Consider the following 14,504-nt stretch of genomic DNA (forward strand, 5'->3'; position numbering starts at 1 on the left):
TTAGTGCTGGTTGAGTTATAACTACCTACCTACCTACCTGGGGGTCTCTCTCTCTCTCTCTCTCTCTCTCTCTCTCTCTCTCTCTCCTCATCTCTCTCTCTCTCTATCAGTAGTCAGGATAAGACCAAGATGCAGACAGCTAGAGTAACAGATGTATATTGACCCAAACAGGGGGCAGGCAAAAGACATGTCAATGGCAGGCAGAGGTCTATAATCCAGGGCAGAGTCAATAAGGTACAGAACAGCAGGCAGGCTGGGGGTCAGGACAGGTAGAGGTTTGTAAACTGGTCAGAGTGGCAGGCAGGCTGGGGGTCAGGACAGGCAGAGGTTTGTAAACTGGTCAGAGTCAGGGAGATACAGAGTGGCAGGCAGGCTGGGGGTCAGGACAGGCAGAGGTTTGTAAACTGGTCAGAGTCAGGGAGATACAGAGTGGCAGGCAGGCTGGAGGTCAGGACAGGCAGAGGTTTGTAAACTGGTCAGAGTCAGGGAGATGCAGGCAGGCTGGGGGTCAGGATAGGCATAGGTTCGTAAACTGGTCAGAGTCAGGGAGATACAGAGTGGCAGGCAGGCTGGGGGTCAGTGCAGGCAGAATGGTCAGAACCGAGGAAACTAGGTAACAGAACTTGAGAAAGCAGGGAGATGGAAAAACAAGCTGGTAAGATCTGACAAGACAAGACGAACTGGCATCAGAGAACACAGGTATAAATACACAGTGGATAATGAGGAAGATGGGCGACACCTGGAGGGGGGTGGAGACAAGCACAAAAACAGGTGAAACAGATCAGGGTGTGACACTCTCTGTCTCTCCTCATCTCTCTTTCTCTATCATCATCTCTCTCTCTCCTCATCTCTCTCTCTCCTCATCTCTCTTTCTCTCTCTCCTCATCTCTCTCTCTCTCCTTATCTTTCTCTCTCCTATCACGCCCTCTCTCTCTCTCCTCATCTCTATTTTTTTTTTACATTCTTTTCCCAGACCCCACTTAGGCTGTTGGTGTATGTCATTACTCTCTTTCTCTTTCTCTCTCTCTCTCTTTCTCTCTCGCTCTCCGTATGTCCTCTGTTATTTCAGTCCCAACAGCAGCTCTCCTCCCACACATGACACTAATTACAGTGAGCATGTGCTTGTATATGTGTGTTTGTGCATATATGTGTGTCTGTCTGTCTCAAACATAGACTGTATTCCTGATAAATATAGAGAGATACAGAGGATGTTTAGTTTTTGTCTAACCCTATGAATACATTGTGACGATGGAAGCTTCCAGTCTCTTCAACCCCTGAGCACCTCCCTACAAACACTTACTGTACTTCTTTACAATACACAGCTCTTGGAGAGAGGGAGAGGTTCAGACTACAGCGAATCTAAGTCCCCAGGCAGTCTACTTCCCCACTACTCTCTCTTTCGTCCACCTCTCCTCTCCCTTGCTCCCCTGTTTCTCTCTGATTTTTATCCAAAGTGACAGTAGTGTGTGCATACATTTTCATATGGGTGGCTCCAGTAGGTATCAAATCCACAATATTGTCTTTCCAAGCGGCATGGGCTACCAACTGAGCCACACAGGATAATGTCTAATAGGATGGTCAGAGACAGGATAATGTCTGCTAGGATGGTCAGAGACAGGATAATGTCTGCTAGGATGGTCAGAGACAGGATAATGTCTGATTAGATGGTCAGAGACAGAATAATGTCTGATAGGATGGTCAGAGACAGAATAATGTCTGATAGGTCACCTAGATTTGTAGTAGTAAAAAGCATTATCATAATCCTACACGCACGCACACACACACACACACACACACACACACACACACACACACACACACACACACACACACACACACACACACACAGAAAATAGATTATCTCAGAGCTTCACAGGAGGAGGGGGTCAGTGTCACTGATGAGTCACAGGTGCCATGGCAACCACAGAGGTGAAAGCCATCTGCCCCCCCCCCCCCACAACCACACCTCCCCCAGCACACACACACAGTAGCAGTGCGTGGGTAAAATCACTGGGGAAGCCAAGCCAGGATAAAAGCCATATGTGACCGACGGGCTCGATTCAGTCTTATGTAGGAACATTTCAAATGGTGTTTTTTTACATTGGATAACAGTAGAGACTCAGCTACAAAATGGTATACCGTACTCTACAGTTGAGGAACAATGGGAAAGTAATTCTGCTTTGAAAGTTGATGAACTTCTTACCCCACTTTTGAGAAAATGGCCCTTGAATATTTTGGGACACCTTCTGGAGAGCTCTTCTTTGCCTACACCCACCCATTCAGCATTGTTCACACCCTCTTAACTTCTCTAGGGTAGGGGGCAGCATTCGGAATGTTGGATGAAAAGCATACCCAAATTAAACGACCTGCTACTCGGGCCCAGAAGATATGCTATGCATATAACTGGTATATTTGGATGGAAAACACTCTAAAGTTTCCAAAACTGTTAAAATAGTGTCTGTGAGTATAACAGAACAGATTTAGCAGACGAAAACCTGAGAAAAATCCATTCAGGAAGTAGTTTTTTTTTGGTTTTGTAGTTTTCTATTCAATGCCATTACAGTATCCATTGACTTAGGACTCCATTTGCAGTTCTTATAACTTCCACTAGATGTCAACAGTCTTTAGAAATCATTTCAGGCTTGTATTATTATAAATGAGAGAGTAAGACCAGTAAGTGCATTTCTTGTTTACCTCTTATATTGACGGTTGAAATATTATAGATCATTTAAGCTAAAAAACAACCTGAGGATTGAATATAAACATCGTTTGACATGTTTCTATGAACTTTACAGATACAATTTGGATTTTTTTGTCTGGTTGTTTTGACTGAGTTTGAGCCTGTGGATTACTGAAGAAAACACGCTAACAAAATGGAGGTTTTTGGATATAAAGAGACTTCATTGAACAAAAGGAACATTTATTGAGTAAATTAATGTCTTCTGATTGCCACCATATGAAGATCATCAAAGATAAGGGATTCATTTCATCTCTATTTCTGAGTTTTGTGACGCTTCTGCTTGGCTGGTTACTGTTTGTAATAATTTGTCAACTGGGCTATGTTCTGGGCTAGGTATGCTTTCGCGGAAAAGCATTTCATAAATATGACACTGTGGTTGGTTTAACAAGAAGTTAATCTTTAAACCTATGTAAAATATGTTTTCTTTTCTGAATTTTTATAATGAACATTTCTCTATTTGAATTTAGCGCTCTGCAATCTCACTGGATGTTGGCCAGATGGGACGCTAGCGAGGTTAAGAGCCAATCATCTCTTTAAGAATTCACATGTGAGGCCATGTATTAAACAGAGTAAGGGAGTGTCAAATCAAATCAAATCAAATTTTATTTGTCACATACACATGGTTAGCAGATGTTAATGTGAGTGTAGCGAAATGCTTGTGCTTCAAATCAAATCAAATAAAATTTTATTTGTCACATACACATGGTTAGCAGATGTTAATGCGAGTGTAGCGAAATGCTTGTGCTTCTAGTTCCGACAATGCAGTAATAACCAACAAGTAATCTAACTAACAATTCCAAAACTACTGTCTTATACACACAAGTGTAGGGGGATAAAGAATATGTAGATAAAGATATATGAATGAGTGATGGTACAGAGCGGCATAGGCAGGATACAGTAGATGGTATCGAGTACAGTATATACATTTGAGATGAGTATGTAAACAAAGTGGCATAGTTAAAGTGGCTAGTGATACATGTATTACATAAAGATGCAGTAGATGATATAGAGTACAGTATATACGTATACATATGAGATGAATAATGTAGGGTATGTAAACATTATATTAGGTAGCATTGTTTAAGTGGCTAGTGATATATTTTACATCAATTCCCATCAATTCCCATTATTAAAGTGGCTGGAGTTGAGTCAGTGTGTTGGCAGCAGCCACTCAATGTTAGTGGTGGCTGTTTAACAGTCTGATGGCCTTGAGATAGAAGCTGTTTTTCAGTCTCTCGGTCCCAGCTTTGATGCACCTGTACTGACCTCGCCTTCTGGATGATAGCGGGGTGAACAGGCAGTGGCTCGGGTGGTTGTTGTCCTTGATGATCTTTATGGCCTTCCTGTAACATCGGGTGGTGTAGGTGTCCTGGAGGGCAGGTAGTTTGCCCCCGGTGATGCGTTGTGCAGACCTCACTACCCTCTGGAGAGCCTTACGGTTGTGGGCGGAGCAGTTGCCGTACCAGGCGGTGATACAGCCCGCCAGGATGCTCTCGATTGTGCATCTGTAAAAGTTTGTGAGTGCTTTTGGTGACAAGCCAAATTCCTTCAGCCTCCTGAGGTTGAAGAGGCGCTGCTGCGCCTTCTTCACGATGCTGTCTGTGTAGGTGGACCAATTCAGTTTGTCTGTGATGTGTATGCCGAGGAACTTAAACCTTGCTACCCTCTCCACTACTGTTCCAACGATGTGGATAGGGGGGTGTTCCCTCTGCTGTTTCCTGAAGTCCACAATCATCTCCTTAGTTTTGTTGACGTTGAGTGTGAGGTTATTTTCCTGACACCACACTCCAAGGGCCCTCACCTCCTCCCTGTAGGCCGTCTCATCGTTGTTGGTAATCAAGCCTACCACTGTTGTGTCGTCCGCAAACTTGATGATTGAGTTGGAGGCGTGCGTGGCCACGCAGTCGTGGGTGAACAGGGAGTACAGGAGAGGGCTCAGAACGCACCCTTGTGGGGCCCCAGTGTTGAGGATCAGCGGGGTGGAGATGTTGTTGCCTACCCTCACCACCTGGGGGCGGCCCGTCAGGAAGTCCAGTACCCAGTTGCACAGGGCGGGGTCGAGACCCAGGGTCTCGAGCTTGATGACGAGCTTGGAGGGTACTATGGTGTTAAATGCCGAGCTGTAGTCGATGAACAGCATTCTCACATAGGTATTCCTCTTGTCAAGATGGGTTAGGGCAGTGTGCAGTGTGGTTGAGATTGCATCGTCTGTGGACCTATTTGGGCGGTAAGCAAATTGGAGTGGGTCTAGGGTGTCAGGTAGGGTGGAGGTGATATGGTCCTTGACTAGTCTCTCAAAGCACTTCATGATGACGGAAGTGAGTGCTACGGGGCAGTAGTCGTTTAGCTCAGTTACCTTAGCTTTCTTGGGAACAGGAACAATGGTGGCCCTCTTGAAGCATGTGGGAACAGCAGACTGGGATAGGGATTGATTGAATATGTCCGTAAACACACCAGCCAGCTGGTCTGCGCATGCTCTGAGGGCGCGGCTGGGGATGCCGTCTGGGCCTGCAGCCTTGCGAGGGTTGACACGTTTAAACGTTTTACTCACCTCGGCTGCAGTGAAGGAGAGGCTGCATGTTTTGGTTGCAGGCCGTGTCAGTGGCACTGTATTGTCCTCAAAGCGGGCAAAAAAGTTATTTAGTCTGCCTGGGAGCAAGACATCCTGGTCCGTGACAGGGCTGGTTTTCTTTTTGTAATCCGTGATTGACTGTAGACCCTGCCACATACCTCTTGTGTCTGAGCCGTTGAATTGAGATTCTACTTTGTCTCTATACTGACGCTTAGCTTGTTTGATTGCCTTGCGGAGGGAATAGCTACACTGTTTGTATTTGGTCATGTTTCCGGTCACCTTGCCCTGATTAAAAGCAGTGGTTCGCGCTTTCAGTTTCACGCGAATGCTGCCATCAATCCACGGTTTCTGGTTTGGGAATGTTTTAATCGTTGCTATGGGAACGACATCTTCAACGCACGTTCTAATGAACTCGCACACCTAATCAGCGTATTCGTCAATGTTGTTGTCTGACGCAATGCAAAACTTATCCCAGTCCACGTGATGGAAGCAGTCTTGGAGTGTGGAATCAGATTGGTCGGACCAGCGTTGGACAGACCTCAGCGTGGGAGCTTCTTGTTTTAGTTTCTGTCTGTAGGCAGGGATCAACAAAATGGAGTCGTGGTCAGCTTTTCCGAAAGGAGGGCGGGGCAGGGCCTTATATGCGTCGCGGAAGTTAGAGTAGCAATGATCCAAGGTTTTGCCAGCCCTGGTTGCGCAATCGATATGCTGATACAATTTAGGGAGTCTTGTTTTCAGATTAGCCTTGTTAAAATTCCCAGCTACAATGAATGCAGCCTCAGGATGTGTGGATTCCAGTTTGCAAAGAGTCAAATAAAGTTCGTTCAGAGCCATCAATGTGTCTGCTTGTGGGGGGATATATTATATACGGCTATGATTATAATCGAAGAGAATTACCTTGGTAGATAATGCGGTCGACATTTGATTGTGAGGAATTCTAAATCAGGTGAACAGAAGGACTTGAGTACCTGTATGTTGTTGTGGCCACACCACGTCTCGTTAACCATGAAGCATACGCCCCCGCCCCTCTTCTTACCAGAAAGATGTTTGTTTCTGTCGGCGCGATGCGTGGAGAAACCAGCTGGCTGCACCGACTCCGATAGCGTCTCTCCAGTGAACCATGTTTCCGTGAAGCAAAGAACGTTACAGTCTCTGATGTCCCTCTGGAATGCTACCCTTGCTCGGATTTCATCAACCTTGTTGTCAAGAGACTGGACATTGGCGAGTAGAATGCTAGGGAGTTGCGCGTGATGTGCCCGTCTCCGGAGCCTGACCAGAAGACCGCTTCGTTTCCCCCTTTTACGAAGTCGTTTTTTTGGGTCGCCGGCTGGGATCCATTCCGTTGTCCTGGGTGAAAGGCAGAACACAGGATCCGCTTCGCGAAAGTCATATTCTTGGTCGTACTGATGGTGAGTTGACGCTGCTCTTATATTCAGTAGTTCTTCTCGACTGTATGTAATGAAACCTAAGATGACCTGGGGTACCAATGTAAGAAATAACACGTAAAAAAAACAAAAAACTGCATACTCATACTCTGTATGCCATTGGATCTCGAACCCTGTTCCTGTTGCATACACAGGATACAGAAGGTGTTCCTGTTCCTGTTGCATAGTTTCCTAAACAACCAAAGATTTCAAGACTAAAAGTGGGGAAAGTAGTAGAAAAAATACACTCTATCTAGTCCTTGGCCTATATCCTAATCTGTCTTTGGTGCAGGTCATTTTCTTCTTCACATACCGTCTCTGGTAAACACACACTATATCAAATGAAATCATTGTTTATTTGTCACATGGACAGGATACAGAAGGTGTTCCTGTTGCAGTACTCTGTATGCCATGGGCTCTCCAACCCTGTTCCTGTTGCATACACAGGATACAGAAGGTGTTCCTGTTGCATACACAGGCTACAGACGGTGTTCCTGTTCCAGTACTCTGTATGCCATGGGCTCTCCAACCCTGTTCCTGTTGCATACACAGGATACAGAAGGTGTTCCTGTTCCAGTACTCTGTATGCCATGGGCTCTCCAACCCTGTTCCTGTTCCATACACAGGATACAGAAGGTGTTCCTGTTCCATACACAGGATACAGAGGGTGTTCCTGTTCCAGTACTCTGTATGCCATGGGATCTCCAACCCTGTTCCTGTTTCATAAACAGGATACAGAAGGTGTTCCTGTTCCAGTACTCTGTATGCCATGGGCTCTCCAACCCTGTTCCTGTTGCATACACAGGATACAGAAGGTGTTCCTGTTCCTGTTGCATACACAGGCTACAGAAGGTGTTCCTGTTCCAGTACTCTGTATGCCATGGGCTCTCCAACCCTGTTCCTGTTCCATACACAGGATACAGAGGGTGTTCCTGTTCCAGTACTCTGTATGCCATGGGCTCTCCAACCCTGTTCCTGTTGCATACACAGGATACAGAAGGTGTTCCTGTTGCATACACAGGATACAGAAGGTGTTCCTGTTTCATACACAGGATACAGAAGGTGTTCCTGTTGCATACACAGGATACAGAAGGTGTTCCTGTTGCATACACAGGATACAGAAGGTGTTCCTGTTCCAGTACTCTGTATGCCATGGGATCTCCAACCCTGTTCCTGTTGCATACACAGGATAGAGAAGGTGTTCCTGTTGCATACACAGGATACAAAAGGTGTTCCTGTTCCAGTACTCTGTATGCCATGGGATCTCCAACCCTGTTCCTGTTGCATACACAGGATACAGAAGGTGTTCCTGTTCCTGTTGCATTCACAGGATACAGAAGGTGCACTTTTTGAAAGAGAGGAGCTCTGTTTTGCTCGCTCGGATGCTTTATACAGTGACATACAATCAGCCTCTTGCGAATTGAAGGAATATTTGGAATTGCAGAGAGACGAAAGATACATGTTAAAAATCCTTTTTATTTGCTAACATTTTTAGGGAAGTCTGACTTTCCTTGGCATCCAGGAATACACAAACACTGCAAACACACAAAACACATTTATCTCTATGTGTGTGTCTATCTCCAGGTCACGGACTGTTTGGCACATTTGAGATGCTATCGTCATGGAGAAGGACACGTGAGGACCAACATGTTAAGGAGCGTGTAGCTAGCGTATTCTCTGATGTCATGCTGCGTTACTCAGGAGCTACACTGCTACATCAGGTCAGTCTGTGTGTGTGTATGTTTGTCTTTTGTCTTTGTGTTTGTCTAGCCATGCTGTGACACGCTAAAGCCTTGAATTCAATCTGGGTTGGGCTGGCCTTGGTGGGCTGGCCTTGGTGGTCTAGCTGGTTCTAGGTGGCCTTTAGGTTTTAAATGGCCTTGGGGTCTAGATGGCCTTGATGGTCTGGCTGGCCTTGGGGTTCTAGATGGCGTTGTGGGTCTAGATGGCCTTGTGGGTCTAGATGGCCTTGGGGTTCTAGATGGCCTTGGGGTTCTAGATGGCCTTGTGGTTCTAGATGGCCTTGGGGTCTAGATGACCTTGATGGTCTGGCTGGCCTTGGGGTTCTAGATGGCCTTGGGGTTCAGATGGCCTTGGTGGTCTAGCTGGCCTTGTGGGTCTAGATGTCCTTGTGGGTCCAGATGTCCTTGTGGGTCTAGATGTCCTTGTGGGTCTAGATGGCCTTGGTGGTCTAGATAGCCTTGATGATCTAGATGGCCTTGTGGGTCTAGATGGCCTTGTGGGTCTAGATGGCCTTGGCGGTCTAGATGGCCTTGTGGGTCTAGATGGCCTTGTGGGTCTAGATGGCCTTGTGGGTCTAGATAGCCTTGATGGTCTAGATAGCCTTGATGTTCTGGCTCAAATTGCATTTAGAAATGATGTCATGTTAATAGGTAGACATTACTGTGCAGCTTAACTAACTAATTAGCTCCACTAATGTTGCTCGCTGTAACTAATGTTACCCCCATCCTCCTGCCACTGCCAACTAGCCAGATGTTTAGCTTGCTGGCTAGCTAGAACTGGACCGTCGAGTGCTGAAGCGCGTAGCTCATAGAAATCGTCTGTCCTCGGTTGCAGCACTCACTACTAAGTTCCAAACTGCCTCTGATGTAAAGATTGCTGCCATTGAACTCTTGAGGAGTGGAAACACTTCTTTAGAGTGATGAATTATGCTTCACCCTCTGGCAGTGCAATGGACAAATCTTGGTTTGTTTCTCCTGATGCCAGGAGAACTGTACCTGCCCCAATGCATATTGCCAACTGTAAAGTTTTGTGGAGGAGGTCTGTGGCTGGTCTGTGGCTGTTTTTCATGGTTTGGGCTAGGCCCCTTAGTTCCAGTGAAGGAAAATCTTAATGCTACAGCATTCTAGACGATTATGTGCTTCCAACTTGGTGGCAATAGTTTGGGGAAGGCCCTTTCCTGTTTCATGACAATGCCCCCATGCACAAAGCAAGGTCCACACAGAAACGTTTGTCGAGATCGATGTGGAAGAACTTCACTGGCCTGCACAGAGCCCTGACAGAGCCCTGACCTCAATCCCATTTAATACCTTTGGTATGAATTGGAACGCCAACTGCGAGCCAGGCCTAATCGCCCAACATCAGTACCCTGACCTGACTAATGCTCTTGTGACTGAATGGAAGCAAGTCCCTGCGGCAGTGTTCCAACTTCTAGTGGAACGCTTTCCCAGAAGAGTGGAGTCTGTTATAAACTCAGCAAAAAAATAAACATCCCTTTTTCAGGACCCTGTCTTTCAAAGATAATTCCTAAACATACAAATAACTTCACAGATCTTCATTGTAAAGGGTTTAAACACTGTTTCCCATGCTTGTTCAATGAAGAAATGCAAATAAAGAATGAATGAACATACACCTGTGGAATGGTTATTAAGACATTAACAGCTTACAGATGGTGGGCAATTAAGGTCACAGTTATGAAAACTTAGGACACTAAAGAGGCCTTTCTACTGACTCTGAAAAACACAAAAAGAAAGATGCCTAGGGTCCCTGCTCATCTGTGGGAATGTGCCTTAGGCATGCTGCAAGGAGCCATGAGGACTGCAGATGTGACCAGGGCAATAAATTGCAATGTCCGTACTGTGAGACGCCTAAGACAGTGCTACAGGGAGACAGGATGGACAGCTGATCGTCCTCGCAATGCCAGACCACGTGTAACAAAACCTGCACAGGATCGGTGAATCCGAACATCACACCTGCGGGACAGGTACAAGATGTAAACAACAACTGGCTGAGAGAGGCTGGACTGAGGGCTTGTATGCCTGTTGTAAAGGCAGGTCCTCACCAGACATCACCGGCAACAGCATCGTCTACAAACCCACCATCGCTGGACCAGACAGGACTGGCAAAAAGTGCTCTTCACTGATGAGTCACGTTTTTTTCTCACCAGGGTTGATGGTCGGATGTGCTTTTATCATTGAAGGAATTAGCTTTACACCGAGGCCTGTACTCTGGAGCGGGATCGATTTGGAGCTGGGTCCGTCGTGGTCTGGGGAGGTGTGTCACATCATCATCGGACTGAGCTTGTTGTCATTGCAGGCAATCTCAACGCTGTGACTACAGGGAAGACATCCTCCTCCCTCATGTGGTATCCTTCCTAGAACAAAGTTCTACAGTATTAGTAAACATGTGATCCATACACGTGGATGATCTTGTTCCTGTAGTGTTTGAAAAACACCCTGGTAGGTTGATTAATAACCTGAACCAGATTACAGACACTAGTTACAGTGAGAAGCTTCCTCGTGAGCAGACATCTTGATGAAAACCAGTCAATATTCAGGTCTCCAAGAAAGTAGACCTCTCTGTTTACATCATATACACTATCAAGCATTTCACATACATTATTTCGATACTGACTGTTAGCACTTGATGGCCTATAGCAACACCCCTAAAGAAAAGGCTTACAATGTGCCAAGTGAACCTGCAACCAGAACACTTCAATAACACTTGACATTTTCAGCCCTTTCCTGGGTAGCTTATCAGAGATATACAGTTGAAGTCGGAAGTTTACATACACTTAGGTTGGAGTCAATAAACTTGTCTTTCAACCACTCCATACATTTCTTGTTAACAAACTATAGTTTTAGCAAGTTTCTACAAGTCGTTAACGACATCTACTTCGTTAACGACATCTACATGACACAAGTCATTTTTCCAACAATTGTTTACAGACAGATTATTTCACTTATAATTCAATGTATCAATATTCCAGTGGGTCAGAAGTTTACATACACAAAGTTTACTGTGCCTTTATACAGCTTGGAAAATTCCAGAAAATGATATCATGGTTTTAGAATTGGAGGTGTACCTGTGGATATATTTCAAGGCCTAACTTTAAACTCAGTGCCTCTTGTCTTGACATCATAGGAAAATCAAAATAAATCAGCCAAGAAACATTTTAGATCTCCACATGTCTGGTTCATCCTTGGGAGCAATTTCTAAATGCCTTGTTGGTACCACATTCATATGTACAAACAATAGTAAGCAAATATAAACACCATGGGACCACGCAGCTGTCATACTGCTCAGGAAGGAGACGCGTTCTGTCTCCTACAGATGAACGTACTTTGGTGCGAAAAGTGCAAATCAATCCCAGAACAACAGCAAAGGACCTTGTGATGCTGGAAGAAACAGGTACAAAAGTGTCTATATCCACAGTAAAACTAGTCCTATATCGACATAACCTGAAAGGCCGCTCAGCAATGAAGAAGCCACTGCTCCAAACCGCTGTTTGCAACTGCACATGGGGACAAAGATCGTACTTTTTGGAGAAATGTCCTCTGGTCTGATGAAACAAAAAAGGGGAAGGCTTGCAAGCCGAAGAACACCATCCCAACCGTGAAGCACGGGGGTGGCAGCATCATGTTGTGGAGGTGATTTGCTGCAGGAGGGACTGGTGCACTTCATAAAATAGATGGCATCATGAGGCTGGAAAATTATGTGCATATATTGAGGCAACATCTCAAGACATCAGTCAGGAAGTTAAAGCTTGGTCGCAAATGGGTCTTCCAAATGGACAATGACCCCAAGCATACTTCCAAAGTGGTGTCAAAATGGCTTAAGGACAACAAAGTCAAGGTATTGGAGTGGCCATCACAAAGCCCTGACCTCAATCCCATAGAAAATTTGTGGGCAGAACTGAAAAAGTGTGTGAGCAAGGAGGTCTTCAAACCTCAGTTACACCAGTCAGGTGGAATGGGACAAAATTCACCCAACATATTGTGGGAAGCTTGTGGAAGGCTACCAATTTTTTTTGACCCAAGTTAAATCATTTAAAGGCAATGCTACCAAATACTAATTGAGTGTATGTAAACTTCTGACCCACTGGGAATGTGATGAAATAAATAAAAGCTGAAATTAACCATTCTCTCTACTTTTATTCTGACACTACACATTTCTTAAAATAAAGTGGTGATCCTAACTGACCTAAGACAGGGAATCTTTACTATGATTAAATGTCAGGAATTGTGAAAAACTGAGTTTAAATGTATTTGTAAACTTCCGACTTCAACTGAGAGAAAAATATACTTTTTACATCTAGTAATCCGTTGGTGTGTGTGTGTGCTGCGGTGTTGAAGCTACGAACCCATAGTCTTGGCTCTCTCATCTCTTCCAGGCTTTTGGTAGGGAGCAGGGACAATGAGCTTGTCATAGCAGATGTAAGCAAAGTCCCCACGCGCTCTGGCAGCTTTCATAGCTGGGATGAGTTCTTTCCTCTTCTGGTGCACAGCTTCAGGGTAGTCCTCATTGAGGATGATATACGTTCCTCTCAAGTTCTTGGCTTTTTCCAGAACAGCTACCTTGTCAGGTCGTCCATTCTTTTTTTAGTTGACTCCACCAGTATTTTGATAAAACACTTTAAGCTATTTTCTTGTTGTAGCAATTGCTTGTAGAACTATTTTTGTTTGTTTAAAAGATCCCTCACCTGTGATAGACACCACTGTCCTTAACGGTACTCCCGCCGGATTTGGTCTTTGTCATTGTAGCAATGTAGGTTACACTGTTACTCCTCATAGTTCCAGACAGTTCAGGTCGCAGGGAAGATTGAAAACAACAACAAAAAACTGCAGGGATCTATACAGCCACAGGCCCGGGACAATCCACTGTCCCAGCCACAATGACAAACTGTATCGCGGGCTGCGTTCAAGCCCTCAAGAAAACCCTGCTTGGCTAGCTGCTACTCCAAACGGTTCCTCAGACCCGGCCATGGTAGGCGGGATCACTGGATAGATGATAGAGGTCCCAGCAACTGATGCCAATCGCATCGCGGGATCCAAACTCAAGAGGTAGCTAGCTAGTAACCAATCTTTTTCAATAGACTTTAAAAACTTTCCAAAACAACAAACCGAGCTCTCCCTTGTTCGGTGTGTGGAGGAAATTCAACACCAGGGAAACCTGAAGTCAATATTAAACAAATCACTCTCTATTATCAGTTAACTGGAGAGGTTAGAACAAACTCTGCACATTCAGTACAGGTCAGAAGTTCCTCCAGGGCGGTCCCTTAAGTTATCTTGTATTCTGTTTACACAGACAAGCTACATCATTAACATTGGTTCCGGCATGACCAATACCTCACAAGGCTTCTTCTCTCCAAGCTGAGACCTTGAAACTGAGATACCCCTTTTGGTTCCCAGACCAATGTTCTTGGCGTACTGCCAAATTGCCTATACAGTGATTGTGAGGATTCCTCCCATGAGCAATCGATCAGTCACTTGCATGAACCCAGCCAAATTGGTTGTTAGAAAATCAGCATTTATGCTAAACATATGATCTGTGTACAATCTGATACACACAGACATTTTCCCTCACACACTTTCAACAGGAAGTGAACAGCAATGACAGAAAAGGGGAGGCTTTCGCAGGAGAAGGGAAACTACTTTTGGTCATTTAGTTTAGGTAGCTAGCTTTCAATAATGTATGAAAATGACCCGCCTAGCTAAAATACCTGTTAGCTAATGTTAGCTCCCTAGCATTTGAGGGCTGATAACCAAACAACATGACTGACTCTGTTCTCATGAAAGTTTGTGTAGTGCAAAACTAAATGACGAATCCAGCTATGGTGTCATACCTGGCTACTGCAGTGCTGCTTGTCCATGTGCTAGCTAACCTCAACAAACTCAGGCAAGCTAACAGGAACAAACCCAGACGTGTTCGCATTCAGCAGTGATCAGCTGGTGGTTGCATACAGTATTAACAGTGTCACCAGCCCAAATCTAATCAGGCCCCAGTTGTGAAACTTGTCTGCGCTGGT

The 14,504-nt window shown here is 45.1% G+C and overlaps 1 protein-coding gene across 1 annotated transcript in view; it reads left to right on the forward strand.

Annotated features, from left to right (window-relative positions):
- The window catches only part of ptchd1 (patched domain containing 1), an 81,387-nt gene that overhangs the window by 45,211 nt on the left and 21,672 nt on the right, over window positions 1–14,504 (forward strand). The window contains exon 8 of the mRNA XM_036945618.1: window positions 8,321–8,457. Coding sequence (XP_036801513.1) covers window positions 8,321–8,457 — 137 coding nt within the window. The remainder of the gene's footprint in view (window positions 1–8,320; window positions 8,458–14,504) is intronic.

The sequence above is a fragment of the Oncorhynchus mykiss genome, chromosome 15, assembly GCF_013265735.2.
Source record: "Oncorhynchus mykiss isolate Arlee chromosome 15, USDA_OmykA_1.1, whole genome shotgun sequence".
Taxonomy (NCBI): Eukaryota; Metazoa; Chordata; class Actinopteri; order Salmoniformes; family Salmonidae; genus Oncorhynchus; species Oncorhynchus mykiss.